This window comes from Anguilla rostrata, chromosome 15 (genome assembly GCF_018555375.3).
Source record: "Anguilla rostrata isolate EN2019 chromosome 15, ASM1855537v3, whole genome shotgun sequence".
NCBI lineage: Eukaryota > Metazoa > Chordata > Actinopteri > Anguilliformes > Anguillidae > Anguilla > Anguilla rostrata.
The window spans coordinates 13,187,742-13,209,101 of NC_057947.1; the positions used below are offsets into that span (position 1 = coordinate 13,187,742).

A 21,360-nucleotide genomic window follows, 5' to 3' on the forward strand; every position below is an offset into this window, starting at 1 on the left:
CAGCATGATGTATTATCTGTGATATAATTACATGTTGCCTCACTTCAATGTTGTATTCCTCAACCAGATGTGTCGGGCAATCTACATTTATATTGCATGCATTTTATCATTTCACCTCACTCCTATTCATATGAATATTCAATGTGAAACATTAGGTTGCATGAATTTCATCCAGCTTGTCTGTAGTTTGATATGCCACGCTGGCACGCATATTGCATTCGCACAAAAGTCTTGAACTTGTGAGCTTTGCAACTGCGGAATATTCAACCATGAATATGAGTCCTTTGGTCTGCTATACCAAAAGATCTAGGTCTAAACAGGCTCATAAAACTCCCTGGGGTCTCCCGAAGGTAACCTTCACTAAAATTAACATACAGAAGATCTGTAATTGCTTGTTGTCATATTGCATATGGGACGCATGCATTATTATTATTATTATTGTTGTTGTTATCAGCCCGAGTAATTGTAGTGGTTGTGGTAGTAAACGTAGAAATTCTCAACATGTACAAATAGGAACGGTTCAGTGTTGTTTCTGAAGAAAAGTGTGAGAAGTCGGACCGGACCGGAAGCATTTGTTCATCTATGATCTATCTAGGAGAGCTAGGATGGTCCCGTAACGGACCGCAATACCCACCATCCAGATAACAGTACTAGTCATATTGAACAGTCCTCTTCACATCAGCTCTTCTTCACTGAAAATTACGCGATTGAAATACCAAGTGTGCAACATCTAGTGTGGACCAATCCGTAGACTGCACAATCCAGCACCAGAGAACAGGTACCTAGCTGTTTTGTTAGCTTGCTAGTTCGATAGCAAGCTAGTTACACTATTTGTTAGCGTATTAGCATGATAGCTTGCTGGTTTTGTGAATGCTGGGTTTAGGTCGTTTTTTGATGTAGCTATAATGCAATTGTTATCTAGCGACATTGAGGCTGTCATAATTGTAGCAAGTGATTTCTTCTATTTGTGTGCCGTTGGGTAGCTACGTAGTTAAGTTTGTTAGTTTGCTTGGGCACAGTAACGTTACTTTGGGGGTAGCCAGTGTGGCATTGTACTTAGGGCTGCTGTTCATTGCATTAATAGTGTGCCTTTTTCATTGGAGCGTAGCCTGGCGTGTTCGTATGATGTGTTCGTCGTAACGTGATACCCGCTGATTTTATTTTGGGACAGAAAACATTTAGTATTCCTGCGCACTGGAAAGCCGCTGCATGCTCTGTCAAGCCGTCTTCTACATCATCCGGTTGCGGGGTTACTATAGTTCAACTTCTTTGTTGTAAGGTGCTTGTACCAATGTGTACGTGGTTTTGCGTTCACGATGCGAAAATCTTTTTATTTGCCGATCTGTGCACTTTAACGCGTGAGCAGCTAGGTGACATTTTGCTTGAAATGCTTCCTGTGTGCGGGTAACCCCACATGGACGGACACTAGCCTATCTCTTTCAGTTTCCCCCTGTGGTATTTCTTGTAACTCTGGTAATACTTGTTTTATAATCAATATGGACAGACTGACTGCAGACGTTATATATATATTTAATCTGTTGTATTCTGAGCGTTAATGAGTTTGGTTCTGACAACTAATTAGTTTTGGACTTCGGTTAAAAGTTCTCATTATTCTCCTGCCTCAGGGATGTTCACTGGATTTATAACATGATTAAACAAACCCTTTCTTAAATTGAAACATTATCTTTGATTTTGTATATTCTGTGACTTTTTTGTGCATTTTTGTAATGGTGGCACTCTGGTCTGCTGAACAGACATGGCAGTGTCAGAGTTAAATTTGACTAAATTGAGTTCATTTATATTCTACAGAAGACTACGGTTTGTTTTCTCTGTCTTACACACTTACATACACATGAATCGATCATCATCATCATCACACGCACACACAGACCTGCATGCAGATGTTTGATATGCACTTGCTGGTCTGGGAGTGCTGTTGGCCACTGTTCCTATTGTTAATCAGGTGGATGCACTTATGTCCTCTTGCTTCGTAAGTCACTCTGGATCAAAATATGGTGATGTAATTATTATCATCAGCAGTAGGGTGCAGCAGCAGCAGTCTGGTACAGCAGCAACAGTAGCAGTAGGCTACAGCAGCCGTAGCAGAACAGACCTCCTTTTTCTTCATCTTGCTGAACATGGCTGTAGTCTGGCCTGAGGTTTATGCGCTTCTGTTTTTGGTAGATTACTGCTTTAACAGATTCTTTGTAAAAATGTTTTTATTTCCTTAGTTTACATACATTACTATTATGCATTAGACAGTGATGTTTCTATGTTTCTAACCATGGCAAAATCCTAGCACTTAAACGTGACTGTCGTTGGTGAGAGGACGGGTCTTGTGAGCGCTGAAAGTATGGAATCCATGACAGTGCTGTCATAGATTATCTGAGGTGGAGCCAGGTTCAGTAAGCATGCAGCTCAATTGGAAACAGGAAGAGTGGGCTGACTGTGGATTCAATTTACACTAACTCTCACACACACACACACGCACGCACACTGATTACTTGCACATCTGTCATTCCTACACACGTCACACTCACACATGCATGCTTACACTCATGCACACACACACATACACACACACACACACACCTGCACATACCTACACACTCACCCAATCATTCTTGCAATACTTTCAAGGCTGGACTATGACATAAATTTTAAATAATTTGGCAGCACTTAAGGCACACGTGAGAGTAACTGGTAAGTGTTCCACGGCTTTTCAGGAAAGATTAGCAGGATCTTCCACTTGTGTATCCCTCAGCTTCCTGACTGTGAGCAGAGATCACAGGGGCTGTAAGCCCCACTGAAGCAAGTTCAGCAGTGCGGAGAAAGCACCACGTGGCTGCTCTCTTTGGTCAGCGGGTGCATTGTGGGCATGCTCAGTGCGGCTGCAGGGTCCTCGGGAAGTGAGGGAGAGGGCAGGCTGCCGGCTCGTTTCCTTCTGCTGAAGGATCATAAAACGCAAGTACAGTGGATGGATCAGCACTTAGGAGCACCTGATTCTTTCTGCAGTATGCAGGCTTGCGCACATGGAAACTCATACGCTCAAAGCAAAGACGCAGACACGCATGCACACATCTCACACAAGCACTAAACATTCATATACTAACAGACACACATACATTCACATATAAACAGACTAATGCTCACATAGGAGTACATGTATTCTCAAATGTGGATTGAAAAATGAAAACCTTCCAAATGACATTGCTCAGTTTTGAGAAGGAGAAATATTTGTATTCAACACATTTTCTTTGGATTTCTATATAAGGTATTTTGATTGATAACCGTCTGTAACACAACGCATATGCTTGCATGCATGTACGCACACATTAAACATGATAAGCACCTGGTGACAGAGACAAAGGTTGTGTCATGTGATTTCTAGTTTCTCTTTCTCTTTTCTCCTCACAGCCACATAAACACACACACACACTTCTTCTTTCAACTAAACACATACACAGAAAGACACATGCATACATATGTGTACACACATACACACACGTGCGCTCTTCTCTCAGCTAGCTGGGGTTAGATGAAGTGGGAGGCTTTTGGGTGGTATAATGAATGTCTCAAAGATGAGTGTCCTGCTGGAGGCCATAGGTGCAGTACTCAGGAGTAAGAGGGTTATCACTACCTTTAGACAGTATGGATTCAGGAGTTATTGACCTCGGTTCAGAAGGACATTTTAGAACGGTGTGTATTTAGAGTTTTCTGCAACATTCACAAGGCACTTAAGAATGTTGCACAAGGGTCCTTTGTTGTGAGTTGCCTGGGCTGGCAAAATGGCCTTGATCCAGTTTATGATTGGTTTACTAGACTGTGCTAATGAAGAGCTGTCCTAAAGTGTATGACGGAATTTGGACTGTTTTTGATCCCATTGATTGTTATTGTGATTGTTGGAGGAGACTTTGGAGCCTGTCTGTCATCACTGAATGTGTGCACAGGGAAAGCTACTTCTTCCCAAGGAGCCTTTTGATTGGCTGAAATAAGTCAGTGATTGACAACTACTTTTTGATACAGCTGTTTTTGTGTCATCGTACTTAATTCTTCCACCACTACAGGAAGGATGCTGAAAAGCGCTTAAGAGCTGATTGTGTATGTAGGCCTAAGTGTTGGTGTCCTGAACACCATTCTACAGCAGCAGGCCTGATCACTGTGATTATAACAGAGGTGAAGGGAGAGGATGGGGACAGTTATTACGCCAGTGGCACCGCTCCTGAATTTTGGGCCCTAGAGTTCCCTTCCCTGAAGGTCATGTGATGGTTTAGTAAACACAAATCTATGTTTTCAGTAGATGCTGTCACAAAAAAACGAGGACATAGCTGCGCGTAAATTTATTTTATTTCCTCACACTATATACTGCTCCCCTCTCTCTATCACACTTTAATCTCCTCCTCTAGACTTTCTTGGGCCTTTTGTTCAATTTCATTAAAAAATGAAATTTAAGAAATTGGGTCCAGCTGTAAAAAAATGACTATTCCAGAGGAATAAGAAAAAATAAAGACAATTCCTTGTGTGGCCTGATGTGAGAGTGGCCTACCTGTTGGTGATTGACACCAGTTTGAGCCAATGCAGAGTGGCGCTCCCACTCACCAGGGTGCTGGCCTTTAACCCCGCCCCCAACCCCCTCTCCTGCTGCTGATGGAAATTGGAGGTGACTTATCCAGGGTGCCAGAGGCTAGCTAATCAGCGCTAATCTGATTTGAGGGGATTACAGGGGAAGATGGTGAGGTGCCTCCTCCTCTTTCCTCTTCACCCGCGTCTGGTTCCGCTGTGCCGAGCTTCGCCCAGCGCTGTCTTGACCCACAGGGCCACGCTGAGGTGTGCGTTTCTCTGCGTTTGGCCTGTGCCCGCGCCCGTGCCCAGGGATCTCCTCCGGGCCACTTCGCCGCTCCTCCAGGAGCCGCCTTTCTCCGCCGGGCTCCCGCGTCTTACGGCCCACAATCCCCTCTTCTGCTGAGGAGACGGTTTTGGTGGTGCTGTCCTCCTCCTCCTCCTGCTCTCTCTGGGGTCTTTCTGCTCGTGCTGCTGTCCTCATAATCGCCGTGGAGATTTACACGGCTATACACGGACTCCGCTTTACCCCTTCCTCTTTCCGTCCGGCTGCTGGGGCACCCCCCCCCCCCCATTCTCTATTAATTTTTCTTGAGAGGAGGGGGGGACAGAGAAGTGGAGAAAGATGCTGAACCAGGGAGGAGTGATGATCTTCACTGGGATCTGTGGGGCCGTGCTGGTCATGGCCTTGGGGTACTATGTCTACTGGTGAGTCCCTGTCACAGGGCTGCCTCAGGGGAGAGGGTGTGGAGGCTTGGCTGGGTGTATGTTGAATACAGTTTGGGTGTGTGTGTGTGTGTGCGCGCATGTGTGTTGTGTGAACAATGCAGTCCTGTTGTGAACAGGTTTAGCTCCTCCTCTAATATCCATAAGATGCTGAGGTGCCATGGATCAGCTGTTCCACAAGTTCCTAGAGTGTGTTAGGAATGGTGTACCCAGTTTTATGTGTGTGCGTGTGTGTGTGTTGGTGTTGCTGTTCTGCTTCGCATGTGTTTGTTTTTGGTGTTTGGCTTCCCTCAGTTGGGCTAATATGGGCTATATTTACTGTGGCATAGTCTACTAGCACAGTGAATTCTGTTAGAGTACCACCTGCTCTTCCATTGGAAAAAGTCAGTCAGTTGATGCTTAGTTGATGGAAATGGAAGACACTGCTGGGGACCTCTGACTTAGTCTTACCATTTACAGGAAAACCTATATCTGGGGGGTTCTTGTGTGGAGTGTCTGGGTAAAATGGCATTTTGTGGTGCAGTAATGTTTGATTCAGTTCCTGACAATGATGGGAAACAGGTCTCTTGTTCACTGGTGAATAAAGGAAAATTGGCAGTTAAAAAGGTTTTCTGAAATTAAACTTGATAAATAAAAGCCCCAGAGGTTTTACTTTCTGTTTTAGTTTTTGTCACTGCTATTCTTTCTCTTTTCTGTGTTAGAAACTTCTAGAACCTTGTAGACTGAAATGGCAGCTTTGGCCTTGTTACAGGCATGGGTGGCAGTGTGCACCTAGGTGCTCACCAGAGTCTGGTGGTGTGTTCCCAGGATAGTCTCACTTGATCGAGCTCATAGACGTCAGGTTAATTGAGTCTGACCAGGGTGGGTGGCTCTCTGATGTGAGGTAAGACTGCCCAAATTCCGGAAATGGGTTTTGCTAGTAAACCAATGGTGAGTTACTTCAGATTAATCATGGTCTCAAGTAGGATGGAGCGCCAGCTGTGGGCAGGGATTCAAATCCAACTCAGCCATTGACCTATAACCTAGTGCTAGAATGAATCAGACTTCACATACTAATTTCTCATCATGGGGCTTCCCTTTGCTCCAGAGAGCATGTGGGGTGAATAATGTGGGCCGGAGGCTGATGAATAAGGAAACTGTGAGCTTCGTTCCTGTTCGCAGTCTTAGATGCTTACGTCAGTCAGTTAACCTCTTCCCTCTTCATCTGTTTTCCTCTCCTTGTTTCCTCATCGGTTCCAGAATTAAAATTAGGGCTTGCTCTCTATTCAGGGACCAGTATTTTGTGGAGCTTTAAAGCTTAACGGTGTGTGTGTGTTTCTCTTTCTCACTCTCTCACTGATATGCTCTCTCTCACTCTCTCTCTCTTATCCCAATATGCTTCTTCTTTACCTCTTTCCATATTGCTTTCTTTCTCAAATCAATTCAAATAGAGCTCTTTTGGCATGATAAACAAATGATTTTGCCAGCACATAGTAGCCTCTCTCCCCTACCCCTGTGGACCTTCTTTCGCAGTGAGATGCCACACAAGCTATGCAGAACAAAGTTCAGAGAGGAGCAGCTTACTGATGGCAGGCACTGTGCTGGGTGACTATTGGGCCAGATTTAAGGCTGTCTCCCCCTCTCCCCTCCCCCTTTCTCCTCTCTCTCTCTCTATTTGACTGTCTCTCAGAGCAGGGCAGGCACAACCACATTCAGGATCTTATTGGTGACACCAGGTGTGTAGGATTCGTGTTCTGTTCCTCTTGGGGTGAAGGGTCTGTGTGTATAGCATGTCCTCTCCTGCTCTCCTGTAGAAATGGTTCTCTCCCATTGATTGTGCTCAGATGGGTGAGTTTGGAACTGTGCTGCTCTGGTGGACCTAAAGTTATGTGCTGTGCAGGTGAACAGTGTGTGTTTTGTATACATTACATTGGCTGTACATGTTGATAGTGCTTTGTGGGTACAGTGTTCAATATGTTGACAGTGCATTATGGGTACAGGAGATGAACAGGTTGGCAGTTTGTTATTTGCACAGCAGTTATAGCTACAGGTAGTGTACACTGGTTTTAAAACTGGGTAGTGCATTGTGAGTATAGCAGTTAAACAGATGGGAAGTGCATTGTGTGTATACCTTTTTTTGTTGTTGTAAAATTTAACAGGACATTACCGGTGAATTGTAGGCAGTGTAGTTGTGTGTGACAGGAAGGAAATGCATTGATTGTGTGAACAGGCCTGCCTTAATACATCACTGTATAGTTTTTCTTGTGCTATTCTGGAAGGTTAAGGTTCAGGGTTTATCATAATATTATTTATTCCACAGCTATTGTAAAACAGTATGGGGTGATCAGACTGCCCTCCCACTCCTCTCCTCTGCTGATTGCAGCTTCATTCTTGATTTGTCACATTCAACCGTGTAGCAGATGACAGTGGAGATGGGTGGAGTTCACCCGGAGTCATTCTCACTGGAGTTTGTACAATGCAAAGTTGATCCGCTGGCCTTGGGGGGAGGAGTATCCGCTCGTGATTTCTCCTGTCTACACCTGCCGAGTCTGCATTCTCCTCTCTTTGCCTGCAGACAAGGGCTACATTTTCAGAATTTTCTCTGGAAAAAAAAAAGTTATCTTTGTAGGTCCTCACAAGGGATGTTTGTGTGTTCTTCACACGCCAACTGAATTCACCACTGATCTCGTTCTTATACAGCAAAGTTGAATCACAGGCACACGGGTATTGTGCTTTTTACAGTCAGCGAGACCAAAATAAAGTGATTATGGCTGTTTTTAATTGAAAGCTTTATGAGGCAGCACTCATAATTTCTCCACACATCATTGAAACTGTGTATGTAGGTAATCACATAAAAGTGCATAGCGTGGACAGATAATGAAATTGTTGTGTTTATTGCTATAGTTTTTTTAAATAAAGTGTTCGTATGAAATTATTGAGGGAATCAATGTTAAAGTTCATCCCTTCAGTGTGTTTTTGCAGGAAAACAAAGTTCTGGAATGCGGTCAAAGTCACACACAAATAGCTGGGTGAACTGCGTGCCAAGTACAAATAGTGAATGTGCATTTATCCATGTGCTAGTCTGTTCTTGTGAAATGTGTACCTGGGAATGAGAGGTGCAGAAATTAATCAATCAGAATACTCATGTGGCAGTTTTTAAAAAAATTTTCTTTAATTAAATGACTATTCAGTCAACTCATTCAGTCTTTTGATCTCAGGTTAATGGAATGATTTTGCCTGGTTATGTTTTGACATATGGTCTTTTTTTGCCTTTTGTCATATGTTTATGTCAATTTTTTTATTTATTCAAAACTGTTGATTTGCCCCATTTTTAGTGCTGATGTATGGCAGAGAGGAAGAGAGTCAGAAGAATGAGAGAATAAAGAGATTTACCTGCGCTCAGATATAATAGACAGGTGAGAGTCTAAACAGCCACGCCTCTGGAGGACATTTTGGGTCGGAGTGCTGAAGGTCACTCCAGGGTCCCAGTGGAGGATGGTGTAGAGTTTGGGTGGTGTCAGAGAGGGGGAGTGGGGTAGAGGTCACAGAATTGAGCCCCAGAGGCGGAGCCTAGCTCCCTGCTGCTATGGATGAGTGGGGAGCAGGGCCCTGTTCCAAACGGGGGAGGGGTGTGTGTGTGTGTGTGTGTGTGTGTGTGTGTGTGTGTGCGTGTGTGTGTGTGTGTGTGGTGTGTGTGGTGTGTGGTGTGTGGTGTGTGTGTGTGTGTGTGTGTGTGTGTGTGTGTGTGTGTGTGCGTGCGTGTGTGTGACTGGGTGATAGTGCTATTCTATTTATAAAGTGAATGGTAGCTGTCTAAAAGGTGAATGGTGTGGTTTATAGAGTGAATGGTGCTGTTTACGAGGTAAATAGTGTTTTTTATTGGGTGAATGGTGTTGTTTATAGGGTGAATGGCAGAGTTAAATAGTATCTGTTTATAAGGTGAACGTTGCTGGGCTCGTCTGCGCTGACATACTCTGGGCCTACATCCTGCTGACACTCTTATCTGTCACACTGAGGCACAGACAGTCTGGTATGTGAAGTCAGTAGTTTATTGTGTTGCGAAGGAACTAGACCATAGGGAGATTAAAGGAAAGTCAGCAATGTCTCTGCCCTGCTTCCCACCCTCTCTCACAGTCACTCCTCGCTCACAGTCAGTCTTCTGTGAACTCCTTTCCATCCTGACCTCAGCCAGTTCAATTCTGTCCAGTTCATTTCAGTTAAATTCAATTCAAGTGCTTTGTTGACGTGACATAAAAATACTACTAGAAATAAATGGCATAAAGACTGCGACATTTACCACAATAGCACTTGTAGTGATTTTAATTACAAGTAGCATTAGAAGGTGAGAGAAAAGTTTCCAGCTTAGTTACTTCCTGGAGGACCACAATTACTGTGAACAGACTAAAATGCAGTGGTGATAATGACAGGCACTGCCCTGTCTGTTAGTGATCTCTGTTCCACTCTCTCCATCACAGGCACAGTGAGCTTTCACAGCGATGCGTCGTAGAGCGCAGCATGTCGCATTGGCTGTGTGTGTCTGTCGTGCCCTTGAGGAACAGCACATAGATGTGTGTCCAGAACAGCTGCACTAAAAACGCGCTGCACCCGGGGACCTTGAGATAAGACCGTAAACAGAGGTCCTGACTCAGTGTGGTCATTAATGATCCCGCCGCACTTTCCCAAAGAGCAGGGGTGTTAACCACCATGTCCCGATCAAAGTCCCACCAAAGCCGGCTCTCTGCATTTGGCCTCCGAATTATCCCTTGCATCTGATTGGCTGCGCAATCCCTTGCATTCCAAACTCACATTTATCACTGTGAGAGAATTGCTTTGTCAGTTCCTCTCTGGGAGATGTGAAGATTTCCAGCCCTGTATCGGTTCGGTCCCATCTGCGGCCAGTGTGGGGGGTTGGGGTCGTTTCCCCTCTTTTTTTAACTGTAACACCACGGTACAGAATAACAGAAATATAGATCACACTCACACACATGCACATGCAGACATACGCCTCACTACCTGCTTCCTGTTTTTTTATGATCGTATATCTGCTGCAGGGTAGTGAAGGTTGGCTCAATGGAGCGTGTTTCCTGTGTTGCTGTCAGTGTTTTCTGCTTGTTTACTACCATATCAAGTATGATAAGAGAAATAAGAGAGGAAACCACCCCATGGCGGTGGTTATTCTAATTATGCTTAAAAACATGATTGGATATGGTGCAGCATTCTGCGCTAACTTACCTTCTGAGCACAAACTGCATTCAAGCATGACATGCTGAAGCACTGAATTGCATTGAGCATAACATTACTGCCTTCTCAATTACTGCTTCTGAGTCTGACTTCTGTTCTGAGCATATTCTGCCTTCTGACGCGCTTAACATTACTGCCTTCTGAAGTACTGAACATTACTGTCTTCTGAAGCACTAAACATTACTGCCTTCTGACACGCTTAACATTACTGCCTTCTGAAGTACTGAACATTACTGCATTCTGAAGCACTGAACATTACTGCATTCTGAAGCACTGAACATTACTGCATTCTGAAGCACTGAACATTACTGCATTCTGAAGCACTGAACATTACTGCATTCTGAAGCACTAAACATTACTGCATTCTGAAGCACTGAACATTACTGCATTCTGAAGCACTGAACATTACTGCATTCTGAAGCACTGAACATTACTGCCTTCTGAAGCACTGAACATTACTGCCTCCTGAAGCACTGAACATTACTGCCTTCTGAAGCACTGAACATTACTGCATTCTGATGCACTAAACATTACTGCCTTCTGAAGCACTAAACATTACTGCCTTCTGATGCACTAAACATTACTGCATTCTGAAGCACTGAATATTACTGCCTTCTGAAGCACTGAACATTACGGCCTCCTGAAGCACTGAACATTACTGCGTTCTGATGCACTGAACATTACTGCCTTCTGATGCACTAAACATTACTGCCTTCTTTCCCCTCCCTCTCAGACTGCTTTGATCTATGCTGTGGAGTATGTTCTCACACAGCAGATTCTCTCTCCTCAGTATGTGAGTTATACCTCTCTCTCCTCCCCCACCCCCTCATTCTCACAGGCACAGTCAAGCACTTCTGTACCAGGAGCAGTATTTCTCTCTCTTCCTTCCTCTCTTTTTCTTTTTCTCCTCCAGGTCATCAATAATCTCTGTCTCATCTATATTATTTCCATTGTGCTGGGTTAACAGGATACAACGGTTTTTTTCTTACTTATGCCTAAGACCTCTCTCCTCTCCAACTTCAGGTCCATCATACTGAGTGAAGGACCGTGTAAACGAGGCCTTTAAAGGGACAGCGCCGAGGTGAGACGCACACACAGGTGCGCGCGCACACACACATACACACAGACACTGCCAAACACACAGACACTGCTGAATACACAAAAACTGCCTTTTATATGGACACTGCCTAACACGTAGACACTGTGAGACACACAAGGTAAACAGGCCATTCAGCCCATAAAGGCTTATCATATTAGAACAGTCTGAAGCCTACACTGATTTTATATGTATTTAGTTTTTAAAAAGGATAGGAGACAGTCCGGCCTTTTCCCAATTTAATTAGACAGGGGAAGAACAGGGATGGTCACAGATAGAGATGGGATCACAGCACAGGAAGCGGCATGGCGGAAAGTTGAATCTACAGTACGCCCGCACGGGGTTTGTTCATGGCTTCAGAGTCGTCCTCCTTATGTACCGCACCACCTGGCGTCCATCTTAGAGTGTGTTTGACAGACGGGTGATCACTCGAGAGGGCCTCCCAACAAATTCCCATTTGCATCCTTTCCCTTGTTGTTCTTATCCTTTTTTTCTAAACTGAAGTATTTGTCGATTTCATAACTTCCAACTGCATAATGCTTGAGTCTCTAGTTACAGTTATCTCCAGCTAGGCCGTTACTGGATAGACCGCAGGCAGGGGAAGGCTCTGTGTTTCCCAGAGAACAGTATTATTAAGAAGTAGGCCTGAGGCTATGGGGTCACTGCATTGGGATTCCATGCACACGGATGAACACATTTACACGCCCATGGGAGATGTCATCACCATCACCGGTTCAGTGAAGAAACAGAGAGTCTGCCAGTGAGGAGTGAAGGGTCCGTTTGCCGACCGAGCCTCTCTGGGGTGGGCGGGGTCTTAACGGAGGTGCCTCCCTCTCGGCAGGTCGTACGGAGACAGGGGCTCTATCATGGGTCTCTTGACGTACCTCAAGTCCCTCTTCATACTGCAGCTGCTCGTCGGCTTCGTCTTCGTCGTCAGTGGCCTCATCATCAACTTCATCCAGCTGTGCACCTGCGTCATCTGGCCCTTCAACAAGCAGCTCTACCGCAGAATCAACTGCAGGCTGTCCTACTCCCTATGGAGCCGTGAGTGTGTGTGTGTGTGTGTGTGTGTGTGTGAGAGTGTGTGTGTGTGTGTGTGTGAGAGTGTGTGTGTGTGTGTGTGTGTGAGTGTGAGTGTGTGTGTGTGTGTGTGTGTGTGTGTGTGTGTGGAGAGGTGTGTGGTGTGTGTGTGAGTGTGTGTGTGTGTGTGTGTGTGTGAGAGAGAGTGTGTGTGTGTGTGGTGTGTGGTGTGAGAGAGTGTGTTGTGGTGGTTGTTGTGTGTGTTGTGAGTAGGATTTTATTGTGTGTGTGTGTGATGTGAAGTCAACTGTTCTGTGTTTGTTGTCAGTTTTCACAGTCTGTTGTGGTAGAGCGGATGTCATATTGTGACTGTGTGTACGCTGCATTGAAGTCATATCGTGACGGTGTGTGTGCAGCTCTCGTGTTGATGTCGTCCTCTCCTGCAGAGCTGGTGATGCTGTTAGAATGGTGGTCGTGTACAGACTGCACGCTCTACACTGACCAGGCCACAGTGGACAAGTTCGGCACGGAGCACGTCATCATCATCCTCAACCACAACTATGAGATCGACTTCCTCTGCGGCTGGACCATGTGTGAGCGCTACGGCGTGCTGGGGGTGAGTGCCTGCGGGCTGCATGTGTGTGGCATGCGTGTGTGACTGTGTGTGTGTGTGTGTGAATTTGTGAGTGGTAAGCGAACCAGCACTAGAGCTAGAATAATAATAATAAATAAATGGCATCGTCAAGATGCCTCAAGACCTATAAAATATTTATGTGATCCCCTGAATGCCATTTCCTCTACTTCTCAGTCTGTTCTCTTTGAGTGAGCATATTAAGCTACACTACAGAATGTGACAAAACAGGAGCGCTAAGAGAGTGATTAGTTCCCTTCGATGTGACCCTGGTCTTTAGCCCAGGGGGTCAGTCTTATCACAGGTTGTGGGTAGTAGCCAAGGAGAGCTGAGGTACCAAACCTGCAGCAGATGTACTACAACGTCCCACCCATCCCCAACTTGGCACAAACACACATCGCCTTCTGTATGTCCTCCTGTGAGCATCCATCTTCTCACCTGCCATGTGACCTGTGACCTGTGCTCTCTGCCCCACCCTCAGAGCTCCAAAGTCCTGGCGAAACATGAGTTGCTGAAGGTTCCTCTGATTGGCTGGACCTGGTATTTCCTGGAGATTGTTTTCTGTAAGAGGAAGTGGGAAGAGGACAGAGAAACCGTCTTCAAGGGGCTGGAGAGGCTCAAAGATTACCCAGAGTACATGTGGGTGAGTGTGCAGTCTATGTATAGTGGATGAGCAAAAGCAAGAGCCTTGCTTTTCCTGTTCAGAGAAGGTCTCTGTACGCACGATGGAGGTGTTTACTTACTGCCGTGCAGGGATCTCGGAAGTCTCCACCAATCATTGTCGGAGTTGTATTTGTTGTTATGAGCATACTTCATGATTGATGGGGCTGCTCTCTGGTTTCAGTGTCATAGGTAATGGCCGCAGTGTTCATTATGCAACAGAAACGTCCTAATCCTGCTGTATTATCCCTGGGTAACCCCCACACGGTTGGGCAACAGCGCCTCCTCAGGTTAATTTGGTAGCTGCTTTCTGTCTGCGCCAGCTCTCTGGCAGAGGGAATAGAAGCAGTCCACTGACTCATGCATTTCGGAGGCCATGCATTCCAGCGTGTCTTCCTGAATTTACAGAGGTTGTCACAGTAGCAGGACAGGCACGCCAGCTGCGATTGGGCGATGTAAATTTGGGGGTAACATGCAAGGATGCGTTGTTATTTCTGGTGACTGATTGAGCCTAGGGTGATTCATTTTATCTTTTTAATCAAGGTTACATTTTTCAGTCGCCTGTATATCAGTGCGAAATGGGGGAACTTGGCCGAGCGTGGTTGGCCTGTGTGTGTGTGCGTGCATGTGCGTGTGTATGTGTGTATGTGTGCGTGTGCGCGCGCGTGCGTGCGTGCGTGCGTGCGCATGTGCGTGTGTGTGTGTGCGTGTGTGTGTGCGTGCGTGCGTGTGCGTGTGTGTGCGTGCGTGTGTGTGTGTGTGTGTGTGTGTGTGTGTGTGCGTGCAGGGCAGGCATTCCGGTGTGTGGGCGCGCTGCAGATTCAGGATGGCATTCTTCTGGCCCGTCTCCAGATGGGTCACTCCCCCTGGCTCATGGCTGACCCCTCTGCAGCTGTGTGCTCTGACGGGTTCAGGCTTCTAGTGATGGCTGCCATCAATGAGATCACAAAGCTTTTTAAAAATATTTCAATAATTACTTACATTATTCTTACTTTTGTTCTTTAAAATGTTCCTATGAAAAACCAATATGGGATGCATGACACATGTGCAGCCCTTTGTTGTTGTGCATATCCCAGGTGTATGAGATGATGAATGCTGACTGTTTGTAAGTTTTATGCACAACCCTGTTCATGTGATTTGCATAAGGAAACAGCCATGAATAAGTACAGAAACAAATAATGAATGCCAAAACGTTCTTGGAAACATTCTTACATGCAGTTTACAGTCAAATGTGATCGTATGCATGTTTCGTGAAGGAGGACCAATGACTCTTATGAAGGGAGAGCGCTGGAACTTCTGAAATGCCCATTAAAACTGTGTAAAGACTACCATCCACACACTGTATGTGGCATATATATATATGTGTGTGTGCGTGTGCGTGTGCGTGTGCGTGTGCGTGTGCGTGCGCGTGCGTGTGTGTGTGTGCTGTATGCACGTGTGTGTGTGTGTGTGTGTGAATGTATAATACTGCCTCTCTGTGCTCCAGTTCCTGCTCTACTGTGAAGGCACGCGGTTCACAGAGAAGAAGCACCAGATCAGCATGCAGGTAGCAGAGAGCAAAGGCCTCCCCAAACTCAAATACCACCTACTGCCCCGAACCAAGGGCTTCACCACCACTCTGCAGTGCCTGAAGGGAACGGGTGAGACACATACAGCACACACACTCTGTCTTATACACTTCACACGCATGCACACACACACTCATTCTTATGCACGATGCACACACGCAAACACACACTCATACACACATACACGCGCACACTCATACACACACACACATGCACACACACTCTCATTCTTATGCACTACGCACACACACACACTCATACACACTTTCACACACGCAGACACACACACACGCACTCTCTCTGCTAATTTTCCCTTCTGGTTTGGTGTGAGCGTGGTTATATGGTCTGGTTTGCTGTTGAATTGCAGTAACGGCAGTGTATGACGTGACGCTGAATTTTAAAGATAAGAAGATCCCCACACTGCTGGGGATTGTCAGTGGGAAGAAGTACAAGGCGGACATGAGTGTCAGGTGGGGTGCCCTCCTCTCAGAGAAATACTCATTTCTCAGTGCTGAAACTTATTTAGAAAAGGAAAACACTCTCCAGTTTCCAATTTTGTGTCTTAAAATGTGTTGTTATTATATGTGGTTACATTAATAACCACATAAGCTCAAGGTTACCCCCTGTTCAACCTTCACAGTCTAAATTTGTTAGACTGCCCCCTGGTGGACTCACAGTGAAATTACTTGCTGTGGGCCGTTGGGAGGGGCGGTGGCTTTCCTGGAATAACACACATACATTCTTATGGCCAGAGCACATCTGCCCCACCTCACGCAATAGAAGAATGATAGAATAATATCACGTGACAGAATAATAAGGGAGGAACAGCTGATAACAATTAACTGTAGTAAGAAATGATTCATACTTTTTAAAATAAGAAAAGACTCAAGAGAGTCTCTGGCTGTTTCTTCTCCCCCCCCTCCCTCTCTCGCTCTATCTCCCCTTCTCTCCCTTCTCCTTTCCCTCCCTCTCTCTTTCACAGGAGGTTCTCTGTAGCGGATATTCCAGATGATGAGAAGGAGTGTGCTGCCTGGCTTCACAAGCTCTATCAGGAAAAAGTATGCGTCCTTGCTGTTGATTCTCATTTCTCTAATATAATTTGGCAAGTTCATTTTGAATGGCTGCCAAACTCACAAAAATGTATCTGAAGTAAAAAAAAAAAAAATTTTTAAAAACCAAGTATTTGCCTTTGATAGTGAGTCCAAGTTCAGTGAAATGTTTGTAATTCTGTGGTTTGTTCAGCGTTTCCCATCTTCCCTCAATCCCTCTGTACCTCTATCTCTCCCCCTCTCACACTTACTCTTCTTTTCCTTATCTTTCTGTTCCCTCTTTTCGCTCCATCCCTATTTATTTCTTATTCCCTTCCTTTCTATCTCCTTCCCTTTCTCTTCCTCCCTACCCCTCCTCTCTCTCTCTCCCTCTCCCCCTCCCCTCTCTTGCTCTCTCACTATCTCCACTCCCCTCTCTCTCTCACTCTCTCTCTCTTTCTCCCTCCCTCTCCCTTTCTCCACCTCTCTCTCTCTCCCTTCCCCTCCCCTGTCCCTCTCTCCTCCCCATTCCCTCGCTCCCCCCTCTCTCTCTCTCCCTCTCTCCCCCTCTCTCTCCCCCTCTCTCTCTCCCTCTCTCCCCCTCTCTCTCTCTCTCCCTCTCTCGCCCTCCCCCTCCCCCCCTCCCCCCTCTCAGGATGCTCTGCAGGAGCACTATGAGAAGGAGGGCTGTTACCCTGGGCCCACTATCATCCCTCCACGCCGGCCGTGGACGCTGCTCAACTTCCTGTTCTGGGCCACCCTGCTGCTCTCCCCCCTCGTCAGCTTCGCCTGGGGGGTCTTCATCAGCGGCTCCCCTCTCCTGATCATCGGCTTCCTCCTCTTCGCCATCGGAGGTCAGTGCCGCACGCAGCCGGTCGTGTTTCTTTGTGTGGATACGGTAGTCAAGCTGTCCGCCCTGAAGCATCGGTCTGTCTGCTCTGTCTCCTCAGCGTCCGTGGCGGTGCGCCGTCTGATCGGTGTTACGGAGGTGAAGAAGACAGGCTCCAGCTACGGCGACCCCGAGACCAAGAAGCAGAAATAGACGCCTCGCGGCGCTACCGTGCGCCGCGGTCGCCGTACGGTAACCGTACAGTAACCGTACAGTCACCACGTCCGGTCACGGCCCTGTTTTTATTCTTAGAACACAAGGAAGAACGCTGACATGGGGAGCTAACAATAATATTTAATGACCAGATTAATAATTAATTACAGTGATTGCGTCTGACTTCAAAATTGGAAAAAAAAGAAAAAAACAACAACTAATGAATGAGAAAAATAAAACAAAAGGGACTGTGAATCGTTTCTCCATCATGACGTCCAAACGGGAGGCTGCTCCTGGACCTACCGACCAACCGACCTACGCTGGGGGGGGGGCTGGCGTTCCCTTCGCCCCCAAGCTCAGGGTTACCTGCGGTCCCTGGACACCGACGCACAGTCCCCCCCCTTGAATTTCAGCACTGCACTTCCTGTTCATGTCCCATTCCCAGGCCCAGCCCAGTGAGAAACCCCGCTGTATCTCTCTCCTCTCTAGAGCGGACCCAACTCCAACTCTATCCCCCCTTTCTCTCTTTCTCTCTTGGGGAGTGTCTACATGAGGTATAGGAGGGTGTGGAGGTTTTTTAGGTACTGAATGAAACCAGTATCCAGGCCCCAATCTGGTTTACTTTAGTTCTTTGAACCCCAGTAGACCCAGTGTAATAAGACCCACTACTCTACATGCTAATCTTGCCCCGCTAAAGAGTTCCAGCGCTACACAGCTCCACGCTCATCAGTATTCATGAGCTGGCAGGCTCGTGATGCATTGGGACAGAGTGATTTCCAGTTATAGTGAGTCTAAACACACAATGATTTGGCTCACAGCTGAAAACAGAGTGGAGGAGTTGCTGCTGCGCTGTTATCCCACTGTACCTGCCTCTGCTAGACTTCTTTAAGGGGAAATGCACACACACACATTGAAGTTTAAATGTAGAGTGTCAGTTACATCTGTTACAAGTGAAGGGTCTCTGCTAAGGATCTGCTGGTGCTGTGTATCTTTATTGCACAGTTCTCGCAACTTCACTTCCTGTGTCCTGTTCTGCGCGTATGTTACTGTATTGTTCTTATTTTTAATTTTATTTTGTATTTTGTTTGTTTTTTTGTGGTGAGGGCGAATGAGTGTGTCTGTAATTGGATGTCCAGTAAGGGAAGAAAACAGCTGTGAGCCCACCCTCAGTACTACGGCCCTGTCAATCACGTGGCTGTCTGCTGCTTTCAGTTGATTTATTCAGTGGCAGCTTGATCTCTGATGATCACTTTAAGGCAGATCAGCTCAAACCCTGAAGCTCAGGCTGGCCAATTCCATTAATGCAAAGTACAAACGTGTGCTAAACCAATTTTTCCCCTGCCCATTGCACAGAGCGAGGCCCATCCCAATCCCCTCTATTTGCCCCATGAAATACGTGCTGTTGAGGAAGGCTGAGTGTGCTCTGTGCTGTTGGAGAGCGTCCAGAGGGAACAGAGGTCACGGTGGAGCAGCGTGGTCATTGTCCATGTGACTGTCCACTCGGCCAAGAAAGCAAGGCAAGAGAGAGGAAATCCACTCCTCTCTTATGTGCATGAGGACGCCACGGCCTGCCGCATCTGCCGGGGGGGCGGGGTTGGGGTTGGGGGGTTCATTAACATGTGGCACACACTCGTTTGTTCTCCTGGGTCAGATGTACATATACAGTTAGTGTGCTGAGGAGTAGATACATTTTAATGCATGGCTTATGCACTACTTGCCACAGTTAATGTTTTGCTGACTGGAGGCACATCACATGACAAACTGCTGATTTCTCTGCCATGGGTAGAGGGGGTGGGGCGATGAGATGATTGCCCCTCCCTCTACCTGTGTGTTTTTTTTGCTGCAAGCGTAGAAGACAGTGCCACCTAGCTGCAGGCACTGGGAGCCCACTCCTGCTTTCTCTTGTTTTTAATCATTTTTACTCTCATTGAATTAATATGAATTTCAATTCCCCAACAGCTGAGATGTGACTGGCGCTGTTTTTCTGGCCTTCTCAGTGTTAAGAACACCTGCAGTGTGCAGAAATTTATCACGTATAGAAAACTCTGCATCAGGAGGCAGAGTACTGTGTCAAGTCCTACATACCCCCTGCCCCAGTGCATGCTGGGTATGACACTCCACCCTCCTAATCCGATGCCACGCTACACTCTAGGGGGGGTGTGCCTCTTGGCTTGTGTTCTGTTTTCTGATTGTGTGCATCACCAGTCACGGGGAGGCTGGTAGATAATGGACTAATTTGGGCCACCCCTTGATAAATAAAAAGCTGCTGCAGAATGAACTGCAAGCAGAGCAGTTCATGTGCGATTTACACCCCTGCTCCCTTATCTCCCACCAACAACAATTTTATGACTGAGCAGTATGTGAATGATGTTTGTTTTAATCAAAATCCAGATGTGAAATTGGGTTCTCCCCTCTCTCTGTGTGCTGTGAATTCTCATGTGATTCTCTTGTAATGTTTCATAATGTTTAATTGTGTTCTCACCATAGCAGCAGTAAGAGAATGTTGTATGCTTGTTAGGGTGTGTGAAACAGGTGTTAAACTGTCACTCACGGATACTGTTGGGCATTATTGTTGTATGTTGGGACAACGGCATTCATATTATCCTGATATGATTAGGCACTGACTTTTGTTTTTGTTTGAAGTATAAATGTTTTTCAGGGGGTTGCAAGCCTGAAGGAGGAGTGCAGTTTTGGTGTTTTGTTAGCGAACGTGTGAACACTTCATTAGTGGTTGGCATGTGAGCAGGAATTAACATAATGTGCTGGGAACAAAGGCTTGCATCCTTCTGTTTACAAAGAAGTACTACAGAGAGGGAGTCCACTCACTCATTTTTTAAAAACGTTGCTATGTGAAGAATGAAGTTTAAAGGTTAACGGAAACTGTGGAAGAGTGGAGTGTCTTGAGTCAATCCCTAGACTTAAGTGACTCCCAGCACCTGCTGCATCTCGTGGCTGCTCTGATCCATTTTATGCATTTCAATTACCACTAGATTACAGATTACCAAATTCAGAGATGCAGTATTTTGTTAGAACAAAAAGGATTTAATTTTGGCTGATATTTTGTACATTTCCCATCAAGAACTTCAGCAGTCCACCACTCAAACTCCCTCAGGTGTCTGTACAGTCTTTAGTTAACAAAGTTACAGAACCAAGGCAGAGTAAAAGCAAAAGAATAGAGCTTGCATAACTTTAATCTTTCTTACACTGGAAGTTTTTATTGAAAGTTCACAATTATGTAGATTTTTTGTTCATATTTTCTTTTTGAATTAAAAAATAAATAAATGAAAGCTTTATTGAAATTAACACATGGTCACTTGTCTTCTCTTGTGTTTTGACACCCCCCCCCCCCCCCAAATCTGTATTAAAGGATTGTATCACCGTATGACAAGATTATTAATTATCTGGATTGATCGGCATGCTATTTTTTTGTGACAATCTGTGGTTTATACATTAATTTCAAAATGCTGCTTGCATAAAAATGTAACTCATTAATCGTACATAGTCCAAGCCAGCCACAGCATTTGAAGTTTTCTCTTTACAGTGATGCCTATTTGTAGTAGTTTGTTACCATTTTAGGACCTGCAAACACCCATTATTAATAAGAGGCAGAGTTTGACACATCTGACTCTATTTGTGTCACTATTGACAACGTCTAAGACGTCATTATGAATTGGTTTTCTGTCCAGGTGCTTTGATGGATCCCATTTATAAATTATATCGTGACTGAACAATGCAAATCATTCCCTAGGGAGAACGCAGATACTTACAGTCACAAAAACACCAACCAACAGTACTGTGCAGCTCTCATT

At 45.7% G+C, this 21,360-nt stretch overlaps 1 protein-coding gene across 4 annotated transcripts; it reads left to right on the forward strand.

Moving 5' to 3' along the window:
• Positions 1-545: 545 nt before the first annotated feature.
• agpat3 (1-acylglycerol-3-phosphate O-acyltransferase 3) lies at positions 546-20,854 on the forward strand. 4 transcript variants are annotated; one of them, XM_064311270.1, is made up of 10 exons: positions 546-778; positions 11,530-11,587; positions 12,444-12,646; positions 13,069-13,238; positions 13,735-13,896; positions 15,400-15,553; positions 15,849-15,951; positions 16,464-16,539; positions 17,165-17,363; positions 17,460-20,854. In XM_064311270.1, exons 3-10 carry the CDS (start codon positions 12,469-12,471, stop codon positions 17,549-17,551), a joined length of 1,134 nt encoding a protein of 377 aa, XP_064167340.1. In that variant the 5' UTR covers positions 546-778; positions 11,530-11,587; positions 12,444-12,468; the 3' UTR covers positions 17,552-20,854. The 4 variants fall into 4 exon arrangements, with proteins under 4 accessions (XP_064167340.1, XP_064167341.1, XP_064167344.1 ...); XM_064311271.1 differs by lacking the exon at positions 546-778 and adding an exon at positions 4,761-5,268; XM_064311274.1 differs by lacking the exon at positions 546-778 and adding an exon at positions 6,915-7,001.
• The last annotated feature ends 506 nt before the right edge of the window (positions 20,855-21,360 follow it).

Bases quoted from the DNA above. Each gene is read 5' to 3' on its own strand.
- agpat3 (XM_064311270.1), top strand. From the start codon at position 12,469: ATGGGTCTCTTGACGTACCTCAAGTCCCTCTTCATACTGCAGCTGCTC. The intron at 12,647-13,068 runs GTGAGTGTGTGT...CCTCTCCTGCAG, and splicing joins GTCCTACTCCCTATGGAGCC to AGCTGGTGATGCTGTTAGAA. The intron at 17,364-17,459 runs GTCAGTGCCGCA...CTGTCTCCTCAG, and splicing joins CCTCCTCTTCGCCATCGGAG to CGTCCGTGGCGGTGCGCCGT.